The sequence below is a fragment of the Empidonax traillii genome, unplaced genomic scaffold, assembly GCF_003031625.1.
Source record: "Empidonax traillii isolate 1590-97213 ecotype Southwest subspecies unplaced genomic scaffold, ASM303162v1 scaffold717:size860381, whole genome shotgun sequence".
NCBI lineage: Eukaryota > Metazoa > Chordata > Aves > Passeriformes > Tyrannidae > Empidonax > Empidonax traillii.
In genome coordinates, this window is record NW_020955910.1 from 293,631 (window position 1) to 308,555 (window position 14,925).

Genomic DNA, 14,925 nt, shown 5'->3' on the forward strand with positions numbered 1-14,925 from the left:
CTCCCCGTACCCCTCACATCCCACTCCCTCATCCCCCTCACCCTCTCCCAGCCCCTCCATCACCCCCGCCCGGGCTGTGCCCGCCCGCCGTCCCCGCGGTCCCCCTGGCGCCCTCCCGCGCCCCGCACCTTTGTTCTTCTGCGTGCGGGCGATCTCCTTCTCGATCTCCGAGATCTTCTCCAGGATTCCCATGGCGGACCCCGCTCCGCGCCCGCCGGAAGCGCCGCCGGCCCGGCCTGTCCGTCCCCGTCACGCGTCCGGGCCGGCCCCGCGCCCCGCGCGCTCCGCCCGCGCCCCGCGCCCCGCACCGCGCGTTCCGCCCGCCGCCACCGCCAGGGGACCCCGGCGGGGACACGAGTGGGTGGGGAGGGGACACGGGTGGCAGCGAGAGCGGCGGGGAATGGGGCTGCGGAGGGAGCTGCTCGCAGGGAACTGCCGCAGGAAGCAGGAAGCTTCGAGGGAAGCCCCGCAGCGGGGCTGCCCCACTCCTGCCCCTCTAACTAAGGTGGATCCTGACAGGAGCTGGAGCCAGGGCGGGGTCGGGAACCAGCAAGAGTACAAGAAACTGCCTCCAGAGGAGGTTCTCAGGTTGGCCATGAGGAGGAATTTCTCCATGGAAAGGGTGGTCAGGCCTTGGCAGGGGCTGCCCAGGGAGGTTTGGAGTCCCCATCCCTGGAGGTGTCCAAGGAAGGACTGGCTGTGGAACTCAGTGCTCTGGGCTGGGTGACAAGGTGGGGATCAGGCACAGGGTGGACTTGGGAGTTCTTTTCCAATGAAAAGAATTCTGTGATCTTCTGAATTAAGGCCACCAGCAGCTGATGGGACTCCTGGAGAAGCCCTTGAGGGAGGAGATGAAGCACAGCAACGCCCTAGAAGTGTGAAGTGCTTTGCTGGACAAACACACATGGACACAGACCTTTCAAATACAGTTCATGTTTAATTTGGACGTTGATCGCTCCACAAAGCACCTCCTCGGCCCCCTCTCCATCCATCCCACATGGACACCCTTCTGCTCCCACACAGCACAGGCCAAGAGACACCATCACCTCTCCCAGCCCCAAACACCCCATTTCTCACCTCTGCCCCCCAAAATCCTCCCCTGGGCCCTTCTCTCTCACCACACCAGGACATGCGTAACGTTCCTCCTCAGCTCAAACAAGTCAAAGAAAAGGAAAACCAAAGCAAAGCCTCTCGAGGAGGGAAAATCCACACCTCGACAGCCCCCGTGAACCCCTCGGCTCCTCGACCTGCTCTGCACCCACCACGTGTCAAATCCAGACAGTTCTGGAATTCAGCTGAAACTCCTTTCAGGACGGTGGGAAGGAGACAAGCAGAGAGCAGGATGCTCCTTCCACACCCTTCTCGCGACATATCAAGTCTCAAGGAAAAACCTCAGAGGTTTTGGGACAGTTACACACCCACAGGACCCTCCCAACTCAGCTCCTGCCAACAACCAGAGTCACCTAAACCATGCCAGCAATCCAAGTGTCCCACTGGCACTGACAGCCCTGGGAGCACAGGGACACTGGTGCCACCTCCAATATTGCACAGACAGCTCGGGAGGGCTGGGAAGAGCCCTTGGAGCCAGGTCCCTGCACCCACACAGCACCTGGCAGGAGGCTTCACCCCCACCGTGGAGCAGCACCACAGGTTTTCACCTCTAAAACCAGGACATCTCCCAGCACCATCCGTGAGGAAACCCCTCGCCCCAAGAGGGGCCGAGTTCCTCCGAGAGGAGCAGAATAAAACAGGAATGCACTTCCCAACTGCTTTGCCCGCAGCCCCAAATCATCTCCATGCTTCCCTACACATCCTCCTGCAACGGCCAAGGCACCAGCACACACTCCCTGGAAGGGCCAGGTCTCCCCCTTCTCCCCCAACACCTCTCCCTGGGGAGAAGGGCTGATCCACGGAGCACGGCACGCACGAGGCGGCCGAATTCCGCATCATCTCCCGAGACCAGCCTGACCACGCAAGATCCCGACCTGGAGCAGAGGAAAGGGGCTCAGCAAGCCCTGAATCCTTCCTCGTTAAGGCTTAAACAAGCGATTCAACTGCTGCCAAAAAAGAAGGAAGTTAGTTCAAAAGAAGCAAACCCAAAGCACCTCAGAGGCTTCGCTCCCCTCTCCCCGGCGGAAAAACCCGTCCTCGGCACCCACCCGTGCCACGAGCCTGCCCAGAGGGGCTTGGGTTCTAAACCAGCCAGAAAAAGGCAAACTGAACTCTCACAAAAGCCCCTCAGCTGGGACTGACACGGTAAAAACACAACTGAGGCCAAGTTTTAAAGTGTCTTTGAAAAAAAAAAACCCACCCCACACATCCATACACACACACACACACACACACACACACACACTTTGGCACACGGAGCCTTAAGTCGTGTCACTTGGAACATTCAGAGTCAGAGGGAGCTACTGGGAGGGGTTTTTTTGTTTTTTTTTTCTCCTTTTTTTCTTATTTTTTTCCTTGTAAAAAGGTGTCAAGCAGTGGTGGTGAAGCATGAAGGGTGAGGACAAACGCTGAGCAGTGCCAGGGTGACCCTGCTCAGAGCTTGCGCCCCAGATACGTTCCCAAAGCTGAGCTGGATACATACACGGATATAAAAACACAGACATTCCTGGTTTTCAATGTGAAAACGGTAACATGGAATCGAGTATTTGTGCATTTGCCATAGGGTCCTTTGGAAAAGGAACCATAAAAATAGATATATATATATTTTTTAATAAAAGTCTTTTTTTTTTGTCTTTTTTTTTTCCTTTTTTTTTTTTTTACCCTTAACTTAAGTAAAGAGCAAATATACACCTACAAGCAGAGTTCAGATCCACTTTACTGAGAGCCTGGAAGTCCGTACATCAAATTAATTCCCAGTGGCGTATCCAGACACGGGAACAGCTCCCAGCTCCAAAGGGCCGGTGTTCCTGACAGATCTGCAGCCCTGGCTAACCTTGTTAGCCAGCAAAGCCTCATTCCAGCCTTACCTCTGCCAACACTCCCCATCAGACTCCACAGCTGAGCCTCACACCCAGGACCCGGCTCTGGGAGCATCAGAGCTGGAAATCTGGGCAACAAACCCAGATCCCAGCAACTTCAATCCACATCAGGATGAAAACAAGGAAAATATAAGCCCTGAGCTTACATTTCCTTATTACTCAGAAGCCAGAGCACTGATTCCAGCTACTGAGAAACAGCTTCCAAAGGAGAGCTGGGAGGAACTTCAGTGACAGAGAAACGAGCTGTGCAACAAGAAAGTGCATTAAAGTAGCTTAAAACCAGAGTAAAGATCAAATGGCCACTCGACAGGAGGGAGAATCAAGCTCCAGCAGCTCCTCGGGCTGGGTGAGTTAACATCCAGGCTCTCTCTGGCAAGTCCAAGGGGCAGGAGAGAAGAGTGCATTCCCGTGCTCCCACAGGGACACAGTTCTCCTGGCAGGCCATGCTCTCTCCTGCCCGGTTTGCTTCTGGGTGGTATCAGATCCGGACTGTCATCGGAATTCGTAGATAGGAGCACTGTGCTCAGGAACGTGAGTTAAATTCAATGACTGATACCTGGGAGAGAAGGAAAACGTGGAGGAGACGATTACAGGGAGCTCCTGCTGGCTCTTCTCTCCCCCTTTACAGTCTCAGAGGTGTTCAGGCATCCAACATCCACTCCCCACAGTGCCAAAATCCCATCGGGACTCCTCACCACCCTGAACAATTCCCTGACAGGAGGCTGGAGCCAGGTGGGGGTCGGTCTCTTGACAGGACAAGGAGAAATGTTTTCAAGTTGTGCCAGAAGAGGTTCAGGTTGGATATTAGGAAAGAAATACTTCACTGAAAGAGTGGATAAACCCTAGAACGGGCTGCCCAGGGAAGTGGTGGAGTCACCATCCCTGCAAGTGTTCAGAAAACAAGCAGACTTGGCACTCAGGGTTTAGTAGGAATGGTGGGATTTGGTAGAGGGTTGGACTCAATTTTGGAGGTCTTTTCCAACCTTAATGATTCCATGATTCCCACTCTGGTGCCTCTGAGCCACCTGCAGCCAGGCAGCGTTCCAGGTGGGCTGCCTGTGGTGGGGTTTTTTTGGACACTCTTTGAAGTTCAACAACTTTCATGTTCAAACAGCGTTTGCTACAAGTACAAATTAACACTCAAGTCTTTCAAAGCTCAGCTCCAGGGGATGTGTCTGAAAGTCTCCTGCTTCCTTCCCTCCCCCTGAGAGCTTCACTTGCTGCTCAGGACAATGATCCAAGGGAAAAGAGCTCTCCAACAAAACCCCCTCCAATTAGCCTTGACTGCTCTGTTGTCTTAAAGCAAGACTCCAAGGACCCCGGAATACAAAGCCTTGGCCTGACAGGATTTCTGCCTGAAGGGAACAACACTCAAACTGTTACGTGTGAGAAGGCACCAAACTGCCTCTCAAAGGCCCCCCTAACACCCTCTCCAGATCCTGTACCTTCCCCTACTCCACCTTGCCAGCCCAAATTTCCACCCCACACCAAAAGGGCAGCACTTCATACCACACCAATGGGCTGCCCCAAGCTCAGGCCAAGCACAGCCCACACCCCTCCTTCTGCCTGAACCTCCTGCCTGGACACTCCCGAGGCTGTGGATGAGCAGGACAGGAGTCACAGCCTGGTTTGAGCCCTCAGGAGGCAGGAGGCTTCCTTACCATTCTGAACTCCTATGGTAGTAATAGCCCTCTATAGATGCTGCTGACTTCTGGAAGCAGATGTAATAGAAACCAGCAAAGGAAGCACCACTGATGTCCTTGATGGTGTGATCTGGGACTAGGAACTGCTCCTGCACAAGAAATACAGGCTGCATTTTAAAATGTTGGTCGAATATAACCCCACCCTACCCCAATCTGCCCTCCCAAACCAAGTATTGGCACCCACTAACACGAAGACATTCCTGGCTGAGCTCTCCCTGCACTTGCAGCAGGCCAGACCAGAGACCAGAGTGTCCCTTCACCACCTGCCACCACAGGCATCTCACAGGGAAGTGGAGAACTGAGAACAGAATCAGTTTTTAAGAGTGCAGAAGATCAGTTTCAGTTCAACACCTGCCCCTTGTGAACCAGAAGCCAATTGCAAAATTGGGAATCAGAGCCTGAGAGTGAAGGGAAGGCTCCAGGGAGATCAGATCTTACTGCAGCTTTTCCAGACTTGTCAGGGCTTGTGAAAAAGCTGGAGAGACACTTTTCCCAGGGAATGGAGGGACACCACAAGGGGGGATGGCTTCACACTGACAGAGGGGAAATTTAGATTAAATACTAGGAAGAAATCCTTCCCTGTGAGGGTGGGGAGGCCCTGGCACAGGTTGCCCAGAGAAGCTGTGGCTGCCCCATCCCTGGAGTGTCCAAGGTCAGGTTAGACAGGGCTTGGAGCAACCTGGGATAGGGGAAGGTGTCCCTGGGTTGAACTAGATGAGCTTTAAGTCCCTTCCAACCCAAAGCATCCTGTGGTGACTCTCTGATGTTCCCAGCTGACAAACAGAGGTGCAGAGTGGCCACTCTAAATCAAAGACACCCAGGTCCCACACAGTGGCTGGAGACACCAATTCTCTCATCCTCTGAAGCACCACCAAGCAAGATTTTCCTGTTGTGTTTTTAGCCATGACTGCAGCCCTTAAGGACACAATTAGCTGGCTAGACACGAGTCACACTGCAACTTGCAAGTACAGTGGGTTTTGGGGTTGGTAGGATAAGATCCTTCATTAAATCATCAGAGCTGAAGAAGCTTTCAGGCACCACAAGCCTTTACCAGTGGCTGGCAAGCAGCTCATCAGAGAAGCAGACATGCAGAGTTTACCTTCCATCTCATGAAGACATAGTCCCCGTTTTTCAGATCTTCATAATCAAAGTCATCAGAGTTAAATGTTTTTGCATACTGGTAAAAAGCCTGGAACTTTCCCTGAAACAAAAAAAAAAAGAAGAAAAAAAAAGAAAAACAAAACAGGTTGCTTATTCCAGGAGTAGAGCTCTAGTGTCAGCTGTTGTTTAGGAGGGTAAAACTACTGACACCCACAGCCATATCCAGCCCAGCTGGAGAAGCTCCTACACTTACAGAGGAAAATATTTTGAAAGTAGCATAATAAACACCAAAGCCTGGCAAACAGCAAGGTCATGGCTGCTGTGGCCCCAGAGCACAGCAACAGGAAGACCCTGCCCCGAGCAGAGAGACAGGTACCAACTGCCAGGGTTGGTACCCTCTCCCCTTCTCCACTCCATTTTTTCCTCAAAAATAAGGAGTGTGTTCTCTTAGGGAGTCAAGAGATGGGGATTGATCCTGCTGCCTTCCAACCCCAGGGACAGCAAGTGGAAAACAAGATGTCCTCTCCTCTCATCACAGATCACAGTTTGCTGAAGTGACTTCCCAGTCGGGGAAGGAGGAAAACACCCAAAAACGAGATGTTTCCAGGCCTTTCTGACAGCTCGTCCATGGGCACACCTCTTCTCCCCAGCAGCTTCCCAGACCCACAGGTATCCCAGATTTATTTACCCAGTGTTTACGATCCACATCTTCGTCAGCGTCCCACTTGCGTGTTAGGAACGGGTGTTTCTTACTGATTATCTCGCCTTCAAAGAACGTGGTGAGGGTTGGGTACTCCTGGGAGAGAGGAGAGACAACAGGTGGAGTCAGAACTGTCACCGACAGACACAAACCCAAATGCTGACAGAGCTCCTTGAGCTCAGCAAAACGCATCTCACAGTGACAGCGCCGGGAAATCCAAGGTCCCTCCTGCCCCACACCTCAGGTTGGATATCAGGAAACATTTCTTCACTGACAGCATGGTCAGGCATTGGCAGAGCTGCCCAGGGCAGTGGTGGAATCACCACCCCTGCAAGTGTTCAAGAAACATGTGGATGTGGCACCTGGGGACGTGGTTTAGTGCTAACATGGCAGTGCTGGGTTAATGGTTGGATTGGATGATCTCAGAGGGCTTTCCCAACCTTAATGATCCTTGGAAGCTTCCAGCTGGACAATTACCAGTGACATTTACAGCCAGCACCACTCCCCAGTGGATATCCCATGATCAAATCCACAACATGCTCAATCCCTCCACTTCCCATTTCTGGCAGCAGCTTCTCCTACCCCACCAGGAAAATAAAAAAAGAAAGCCTTTAAACAGCACCTTTTTGTGCTGTTTTGCAGTGAACACTCACCTCTGTAAGGCCTTTAATCTTCAAGTATCCGCAGAGATAGGAGTTTTCCATATCCACATGCTAGAAAAGAGTGCGAAGTCCAACCATAAAAACAGGTACATGATTGATCCAAAGCAGCTCCTAACCCTTCCAAGGATAATTTCAGCTTCAGCTGGTACAGCTGCCAGCCCTTCCCCACGCTGGGAACAACCTGGAAAGATCATTTACAGGTGCCCAGCTCACCTGTGACAACCTCCACATCCCAGGCCTGTTTCCAAGGCAGCACCCTGTGCCCAGAAATCGCCAGCAGGAAGCAAACCCCACTTTCCAGCCGGAAGGAATCCAACCCACAGAGTTCTCCGAGTAAAAGCATCCCTGGCAGAATCACCCACACACCTCCCAGCACTTTGCAGGAGGCCCTTCTCCTAAATCTCAATCTTTCATGCCACTTGTCTTAGGAGTTATCAGTTTGCACCTCTCTGCTTTTTCTGTGCAGAAACCAGGCCTGCTCCTCCAAAAAGCACCTCCAAAACCAGGGGATTTTCCAAGCTTTTTCCCTTGGCATCTCCGGGGTATGCGAGCTATTCGGGGAAGTGCAAACCTCAGCTGCGAGATGATGGATCTTCCCTCCCCACCTGTGATCAAAGACCCCGGCGACGTTTCCCTGAGCTCAGCACGGGCAGAGCTGGCAGCCCCCCCTTCATCCCTCTTCTCTCCTCAGCTGACACCCGGCAAAACCACCCGCCTTTTTGGCAAAAAAAAAAAAAAAAAGCATCGATTTTCAGCATAAAAAAAACCCAAAAACAAACCAACAAAAAACACCACAGCGTTTCTAGCACAGTCAGGGAGAATTACGCATAAACGCGGGCACCACGGAGTCCATTTAGGCCGGGAAAAGACCCCTCTCTGAGATCGAGCCCCCAACCCGCCAGGCGACCCCCCCCTTAAAACACCTCCAGGCACGGAGACTCCGGGCACCCCCTTATGATGTTTAAGGATGTTTAGTGAAGAAACCGAAGGGATGGGAGGTGATGCGGGTGCTGTCGCAAGGGGCCCGCGGTGGCCGCTCCCGCCCCGCCAGGGGCTCGTGTAATGGCGGGGAGGGGGCCCCCCCATTACCTGCATGACGACCTCCACCTCATAAGCGTTGCCTTTGCTGCGCTGCTGCCCCCGGAACTTGGCGCCGCTGTACAGCAGCGAGGTGGCCACGCCGGGCTGCGCCGTGTTGATGGGGGGCGGCGGCACCAGGCTGCTGGCGGCCGCTCCCCCGCCGGTGGCGGGCGAGGAGGACGACGAGGAGGAGGAGGAGGAGGACGACGATGATGAGGATGATGATGATGACGAGCCGCCTCCAGGCCCTCCGGCGCGACGCCGCTCGCTCCGGACAGGCATCTCGGGGGGGTCCCCGGGCGCCAGCGTGGCCGGGGCCGGGGCGAGGCCCGGGGAGGGGAAGGGAAGGGGGAGCACCGCCCGCTCCGCTTCTCCCTCACGCCGAGGCCGCCGCCGGAGTCCGGGGGGGGGGGGAGCCCTCCCGGCAGCGCCTCCGCCGCCGCCGCCCTGATTGGTCGAGAGCGGCTCCGCCGCCGCGCTGATTGGTTGAGGGCAGCGCCGTGGCGGAGCCGATTGGTTGAGAGGCCGCCGCTGGGCGCCGATGGGAAATGTAGTTCGCGGCGGGGATTGGTCGAGGCCACCGGCAAGATGGCGGCGCCCAGGGAGCGGCGCTGAGCGCGGCCGAGGGGGCGGGTGGTGGGGGTGTGTCGGGGCTGTCGCGATGTGGCGCGGGTGTCGTCGGCTGCTGCGGGGTCGCTGCCTGCCCGCCTGGCTCCCTCGGTTGCCTTCTGGGGCTGGCGGGAGCGGCGCGGCGGGGCCGTGCGGGCGCCGGGCCTATGCCCCGCCGGGAGGTGAGGGAGCGCCCTTGGGGGAGGGAGGCGCTGCCCGGGGGTCCTCCAGGTTACCCCGGGCCAGGGCAGGGTTGGGATCGGAGCGCTGAGGGCGGGAGGGGAACGGTCCCGTGTGGACCGGGCTTCCCACGGGCAGAGAGCGGTCCCGGTGCCGGGGCTGCCCCCTGTGCCCCGATCGGGGCTTTGGAGGCCATTCGGAGCCGGGGGGTTCGCTGGCAGCACGGCTGAGTCTGCAGCGCACCGGTGTCTCACTCGTGGTTCTTTTGTGTTTTGGTTTTTTTCTCGGGATTCTGGGGGGATGGGACCCAGCCGGGGAGGGGGCGGTGTATTCAGGCGTGTTCTGGGCCGTGTAACCCCTGCCCAGATTTTGCTGGAATCGTTTGGGTTTGAGGGCAGTAGGATCAGTCTCGTTCTGTCCGAGGTGAGGCTGCAGAGTCGCGGTGACTCATGGCAGGGTTTTGGGAGCTCACTGATGTGCCTCAGGGCTCCTCTGGGGAACACACACACATCAGTCTGTTTTTAGAGCTGTGCCTGTGGCGCTTTCTGAGGCCCCAAAACTCACAGGTCGCTGAGCCTGAGCAAATCCTTCCATTTCCACAGCGGGAACGTGGAGTTTTTTTAACCTGGAATAACAGACCTGCAGCCTGACCTGCTTGCTGTGCCGTTCACATGGCAGATTTTTGGGTTTGGGATTAACAACCTGGTTGCTGTTGTCAAGGATTGTGGATTCTTCCTGCCTTGTGGGAGCCTTGTCATCCTTTGGAATACATGTAGTCCTGCTCTCAGGTGTTGGGAGTGTGTTTGATCTCAAAGCAAAACTGGGAGTGCTGGGACAGGTCTGCTTTGGAAACCACCCCTGCTACACTCTGGAACTCACTGGAGGGCAGTGCAGAGGGAGCTGAGCCCCCAGCCTGGCAGGAGTGCAGCTGGTTCCATTCACTTCCCAGCTGTGGACTCTGGTTGTCACCAGTTTCCCAGTGCTTCCCAGCCGAGTGGAGCTCATTGCAGTGGGGTAGTGCTGGGAAGCTGTGGATGAGGGGCTGGATTTTTGTGGCCAGGCCACCTCGACAGCACTGGGGGCTCTGTCTGTTCTGGGCTGTGATGGGGAGCAGGGGAAGGGGCTGAATCTCCTCTAAGTGCCACCTGAATGACGCTGTTTCTGTCCCCAGAGAGGAAGAGGTTCTACCAGAATGTGAGCATCTCGCAAGGAGAAGGTGAGTAGGGCCGTGGGATGGTCCCTGGGAGTGGTGTCACCACCCCACACCACATCAGCGTGGCTCCCACAGCCCGGGCTGTGTGAGGCAGGTGTTTGTCACCAGCTGCTCTGCCCCTTCCTCCTCTGTGGCAAAGCTGCCTGGTGGGAAACTTGAGCATTCCTGGTCCCTCGTCCCCTCAGCTCCAGCTCTGACTCTGCTCCCGCTGTGGGGTTGTCTGTTGTTCCTTAGTGCCTGCTCCTCTTTGATTCCCCAGGATTTCTACTCTGATTCCCCAGGAGGCTTTGAAATAAACCTGGACCACCGAAAGCTGAAAACGCCCCAGGCCAAGCTCTTCACTGTCCCCAGCGAGGCCTTGGCCATTGCAGTGGCAACGGAGTGGGATTCCCAGAAGGACACCATCAAGTTCTACACAATGCACCTGGTGAGTGCAGCAGGGTGGGATGCTGAGACCTCCAAAAGGTGTCCAGATGCAGGATGTGGAGGGAGCAGGTTGTCCTGCTCCTAATGACTGGATGTGGCATTCTCTGCTCTGGTGTAGTTGATTGGTCAAAGGTTGGATATGATGATCTTGGAGATTTTTTCCAACCTAAGAGATTCTGTGATTCTGTCCTGCTGCCCATGGAAACAGGGACAAGAGGTCAGGACTTTCTCTGGGCAGCCTGCAGCTGTGAGGGTGATTAGATACTGGCTGGGTGCTTGTCTAGGGGGAGTCTCTGTCACTGTGGGGCCTTGAGAAGGGGCTGGACAGTGTTATTGGGAATAGCGAGGGGCAGGAGGAAATGATGAGCAGTCCATGAACCCTCGTCCCTGCTGCTTAGTGGACTAATTCCAAAAGTTCTGAAAGATTTGAGAAGATTCCTATTACCCGAGCCACGTTCTGGCCCTACACCCCATTTTAGCTGCACCCCTCGATTCTCCATATGCCACGAATTCCTCCGTATCTTCTTGACATTGTACCATGGAAGCTGCTGCCTCTCCCAGCCTTGAATAGCAGCAGTTTAAACTGCCTTTGTCCCCAGACCACTCTGTGCAACACGGCGCTGGACAATCCCACGCAGCGGAACAAAACGCAGCTGATCCGAGCGGCCGTGAAGTTCCTGGAGACAGACACTCTCTGGTACGAGGTGGAGGCCCAGCTGGATTTTGGGAAGGTGGTTGGGGAAAGTGAGGGCAAACGTCTGCTGTAACCTGGTCATGGCAGGGCTCTGATCTGTGCTGGTTTGGGCCAGAGGGTTTGAATTAGTTTAGACCGGTCCTTGGTGCTCCTGTGCCAGTACAGACACTTCAAACTGCTTGTACCTGTAGCAAAATGCCCTTCTTTCTTTAAAGGAAACTCTGCTGCTCCTGTGTCAGAGTCCCAGACTCCACTGGCAGCTGCACAGCTCCTGGAGGGAGAGGGAAACAGGCCCTTGGCCCTCCCCCATGGCTTTGGTCAGACTGAGGGCAGGGAATGCTGAACTGAGCTGCTGGGCAAGGAGGGGCACGAGTGGTCCCACACAGAATTCCAGTGGGATTTGTCCCCTCCTGTAACTGCTAAATCCCACTGCATCTTGTGGCTTCGGGCTACCTGCAATTTTCAGTTGGCCAGTTCACTGCTCTGTTTTGTAGTAAGATAGAATTGTCCTTCCTGGAACAACAAAAAAAAAAGCTCCCAATTTAGGGAAGAGTGGGTGGACAGCAGGCCCTTGTTGCTCTTGCTGTGGTCTGGTGGGGTCAGTGTCCTTCCCAGAGGGATGTCCCAGCCGGGGAGTGACCATCCAGTGTGGTTTTGTCCCAGCTATCGTGTGGAGGAGCCTCCAGGCTTGGCAGAGCTGCAGAAGAATGAGTGGGATCCAGTGGTTGACTGGGCTGAGAAGAGGTAAGAGCCCAAAGGTGTTTTTGTCTGATTATGCCCTGCCCTGCTGAGCCCAGGAGCTCTGGTGCTTGTGGCTGCCAGAGCCGCAGCTCTGTGAGCCCTGTGCTCTTCCAAGGGCTTGGGTGGTCATTCCAGGTACAACGTGACAATTGGCTCCTCGACCAGCATCCTGGGGCCCAACATCCCAGCCAGCACCAAGGAGACCTTCATCAGCCATCTGGCATCCTACAACATGTGGGCCCTGCAAGGTGAGAAGGGCTGGGCCAGTGAAGAGGTGGTGCCTCTCCACAGGGCAGGGAGTGTCCATAATGTTTTTCTTCTCCTGCTTACTTAGAGTGTTGAGGTTTGCTGTGTTTGTCACGGGCAGGGACTCTCCCCAGTGCCACTGGCATTCAGGGTCTGACCATGCTGGCCCATAAGCTGGTTGCTCCCTTAGCACAAATAACTCCTTTAAGGCCAAACCTTCTAATTATTTAATCCCCAGCTTTGTTACCAGGAAAAGAAATGGGGCTTAGTACTCCAAAGTGCCCACACTGCGCCCTGTCCTCACTTTTTCATCCTTATAACCCGCTTGTTCTTGCCTGAACCTGCTGAATGGCACCTAAAAGATAAAGAGATGAAGTGACGTTTGCTCTGCTCAGGACCTGAAAGAGCAGCAGGCAGTGAAACCCACAAAAGACACAGAATGCTCAGGCCTGGATGGATATCCCTTCCCTTTGCACAGGGAGGGCTTGTGGCAGACTAAAAGGAGGTGGTGTCCAGGGCATGGCCTTTGTCACTGTGGTGGCAGGGCCGGCACAGTGCTCTGTGCCTGCTGTTAAACAACAGATCTGAGTGTCCAGGTGCAGGTGGGAGGATCACTGGCCCTCCCTGAGGGGTTATCAGACCCTCCCTGCCTCCTCAGTGTGTGTGAAGATGCTGCTGTAAAGCTGCAGAAAACAGCCATGAATATTGTTTGTTTTGGGTTATTCCCTTCCAGGCATAGAATTTGTAATCACCCAGCTGAAATCGCTGATCCTGTCCATGGGCCTGATTGACAGGCACATTACAGTAGAGAAAGCTGTGCTTCTGTCTCGCCTGGAGGAAGAATACCAGGTAAATTATGTTACAAAACAGCCCTATAATTCAAATAGCAATAATCTCAGCATGACAAATGCATCCCCCACCACAAATAACTGCCAAGGGAAGTGCCTGCTATAGCAGGAGACGTTCCACTCCACCGGTCTCCACGTCTGAGAGCGTTTGGAGCGTGCTGCTGCAGAGCAACACCACGGGCACAACAGCCCAGAGTGCTCCCAGGGCTGCCAGTTCCTTTTCACAGAACCCAGATGGCTGCTTTTCTCCCTCTCTAATCTGAAGTGCAAAGTTGTGGCTGGCTTCTCTTGCTGTGGGTTATCCAGCCTGGAGGCCTTGGTAGATGCCAAGCTACCGAGCTTGCTGGAAGTTAGCCTGGTGTGAAGCTCTCCCTGCCCCAAAAGTTGCTGAAGTTGGGAATCTTTTCACTGTCCTTTGAAGGGGCTTTGCCTCAGACCCCCAGTACAGATGAAGCATGTCCTCATCTGGAGATGTCCTTACCCCAGCCATCAATGATCAGAACAGTTCTGGGGGGGTTACCTGTGCTTGACACGTGAGAAGGAAGGCTGAGAGTTGCTGGGCAGCTCTGAGTACAGTTCATTCCCTAAAGTCCTCATGTTCCTCCTCCTCTCCTTCAGATTCGGCGCTGGGGGAAGGTGGAGTGGGCCCACGACTACGACCTGTGTGAGCTCTGTGCCCGCACAGCAGCTGGGACTCTCTTTGTTCACCTCTGTTCAGAGAGCTCGACCGTAAAACACAAGCTGTTGCAGGACTGAGGCAGCTGGGCTGGGCACAGGAGAAAATTCCCACCTGGGAATCGCTGTCCTGACCCAGTGGATGGTAGGCCTGGCACTCCCGCCATCCTGTTTTCCCTGGGATCAGCCTCACGTGCTCTGACTTTGTGGGCAGTTCCTCACTCGGCCTGCCTGCTGCAGAGCAGTGCCAGCAGTTTGAGCCCACAAGGAGGAAAGGTCAAGGTGAGCTTCCCCAGGACAGCAGCTCCATCCATTCCTGGTGTCTGTAACTCATCTGAGGAGCTCCTACGGAAGAAAAGCTTCCTGGGCAGGGCACGGCACAGACATACCCAGCATATGCCACATGTCTTCATAGCTGCCAGCTCCTGACACACACTTGTTATGGAAATCTGAAAACAGACTCCACTGCATCTGTTGTTCATCCCTCGGCGTGCCTGCCTGTAAAACCAGGGTCTCTGTGTTCCATTAAAGGCTCGCCCCTGCGAGGTACCAAAAGCTGTGCGTTTCTTTGTTTTAATCACCAAGCCATGGGGCGGGTCCTGAGCTGCTTGACTCTGGGCAGGTGCTGGGATGGCTCCAGGCATTTAAAATCACGGAGCAGAGCACACACTTAACTACTGTGCCAGCCTCTCCATGCAGCTGAGGAGATAGCAAGGAAACAACTGTGCAGTCCTGGAGCAAGAGGAGGGTAACCTGGGCTCCAGCCATTTTCAGAAGCGTGGAGCAGGATGAAATAAATCTCTGCTTGACAGGCAGCACCAGCCACGGGGTTTTGCGAGAGACGCGCTCCCTCCCTGGTGTGCACAGGCAACCACCCTCTCGTTTAACCTTCCCACCTCCTCCTTGCTGCCTGCCTGGAGCAGCGCCGCCCCGGCCAGCACCGCTCCTCAGAAGCTGTCCAGAAGCGAGCGTGGCAGCGGCTGTCACCGAGCAAGGAGGGGAATTAATGACTCCTCGCTTGGCTGTCGCGAGCGGCGGCGCGTGAGCTCCCGTGGAA

General features: G+C 55.0%; 3 protein-coding genes across 3 annotated transcripts in view; 1 reads left to right on the forward strand and 2 right to left on the reverse strand.

The window, feature by feature from the left end:
- DRG2 (developmentally regulated GTP binding protein 2) overlaps positions 1-245 on the reverse strand; it is a 10,583-nt gene extending 10,338 nt beyond the window's left edge. The window contains exon 1 of the mRNA XM_027900320.1: positions 129-245. Within this exon, the coding sequence (XP_027756121.1) occupies positions 129-192 (64 nt within the window). The 5' untranslated portion in view covers positions 193-245. The remainder of the gene's footprint in view (positions 1-128) is intronic.
- Positions 246-2,728: 2,483 nt separating this feature from the next.
- GID4 (GID complex subunit 4 homolog) lies at positions 2,729-8,579 on the reverse strand. The gene is made up of 6 exons (XM_027900322.1): positions 8,246-8,579; positions 7,148-7,207; positions 6,483-6,590; positions 5,793-5,894; positions 4,652-4,782; positions 2,729-3,546 (listed from the first exon to the last, which is right to left on the reverse strand). The coding sequence occupies exons 1-6, from the start codon at positions 8,516-8,518 to the stop codon at positions 3,483-3,485; spliced, it is 738 nt and encodes a 245-aa protein (XP_027756123.1). The 5' UTR covers positions 8,519-8,579; the 3' UTR covers positions 2,729-3,482.
- Positions 8,580-8,777: 198 nt separating this feature from the next.
- Positions 8,778-14,423, forward strand: ATPAF2 (ATP synthase mitochondrial F1 complex assembly factor 2). The gene is made up of 8 exons (XM_027900294.1): positions 8,778-9,027; positions 10,197-10,241; positions 10,520-10,665; positions 11,264-11,361; positions 12,022-12,102; positions 12,235-12,347; positions 13,079-13,194; positions 13,812-14,423. The coding sequence occupies exons 1-8, from the start codon at positions 8,778-8,780 to the stop codon at positions 13,947-13,949; spliced, it is 987 nt and encodes a 328-aa protein (XP_027756095.1). The 3' UTR covers positions 13,950-14,423.
- The last annotated feature ends 502 nt before the right edge of the window (positions 14,424-14,925 follow it).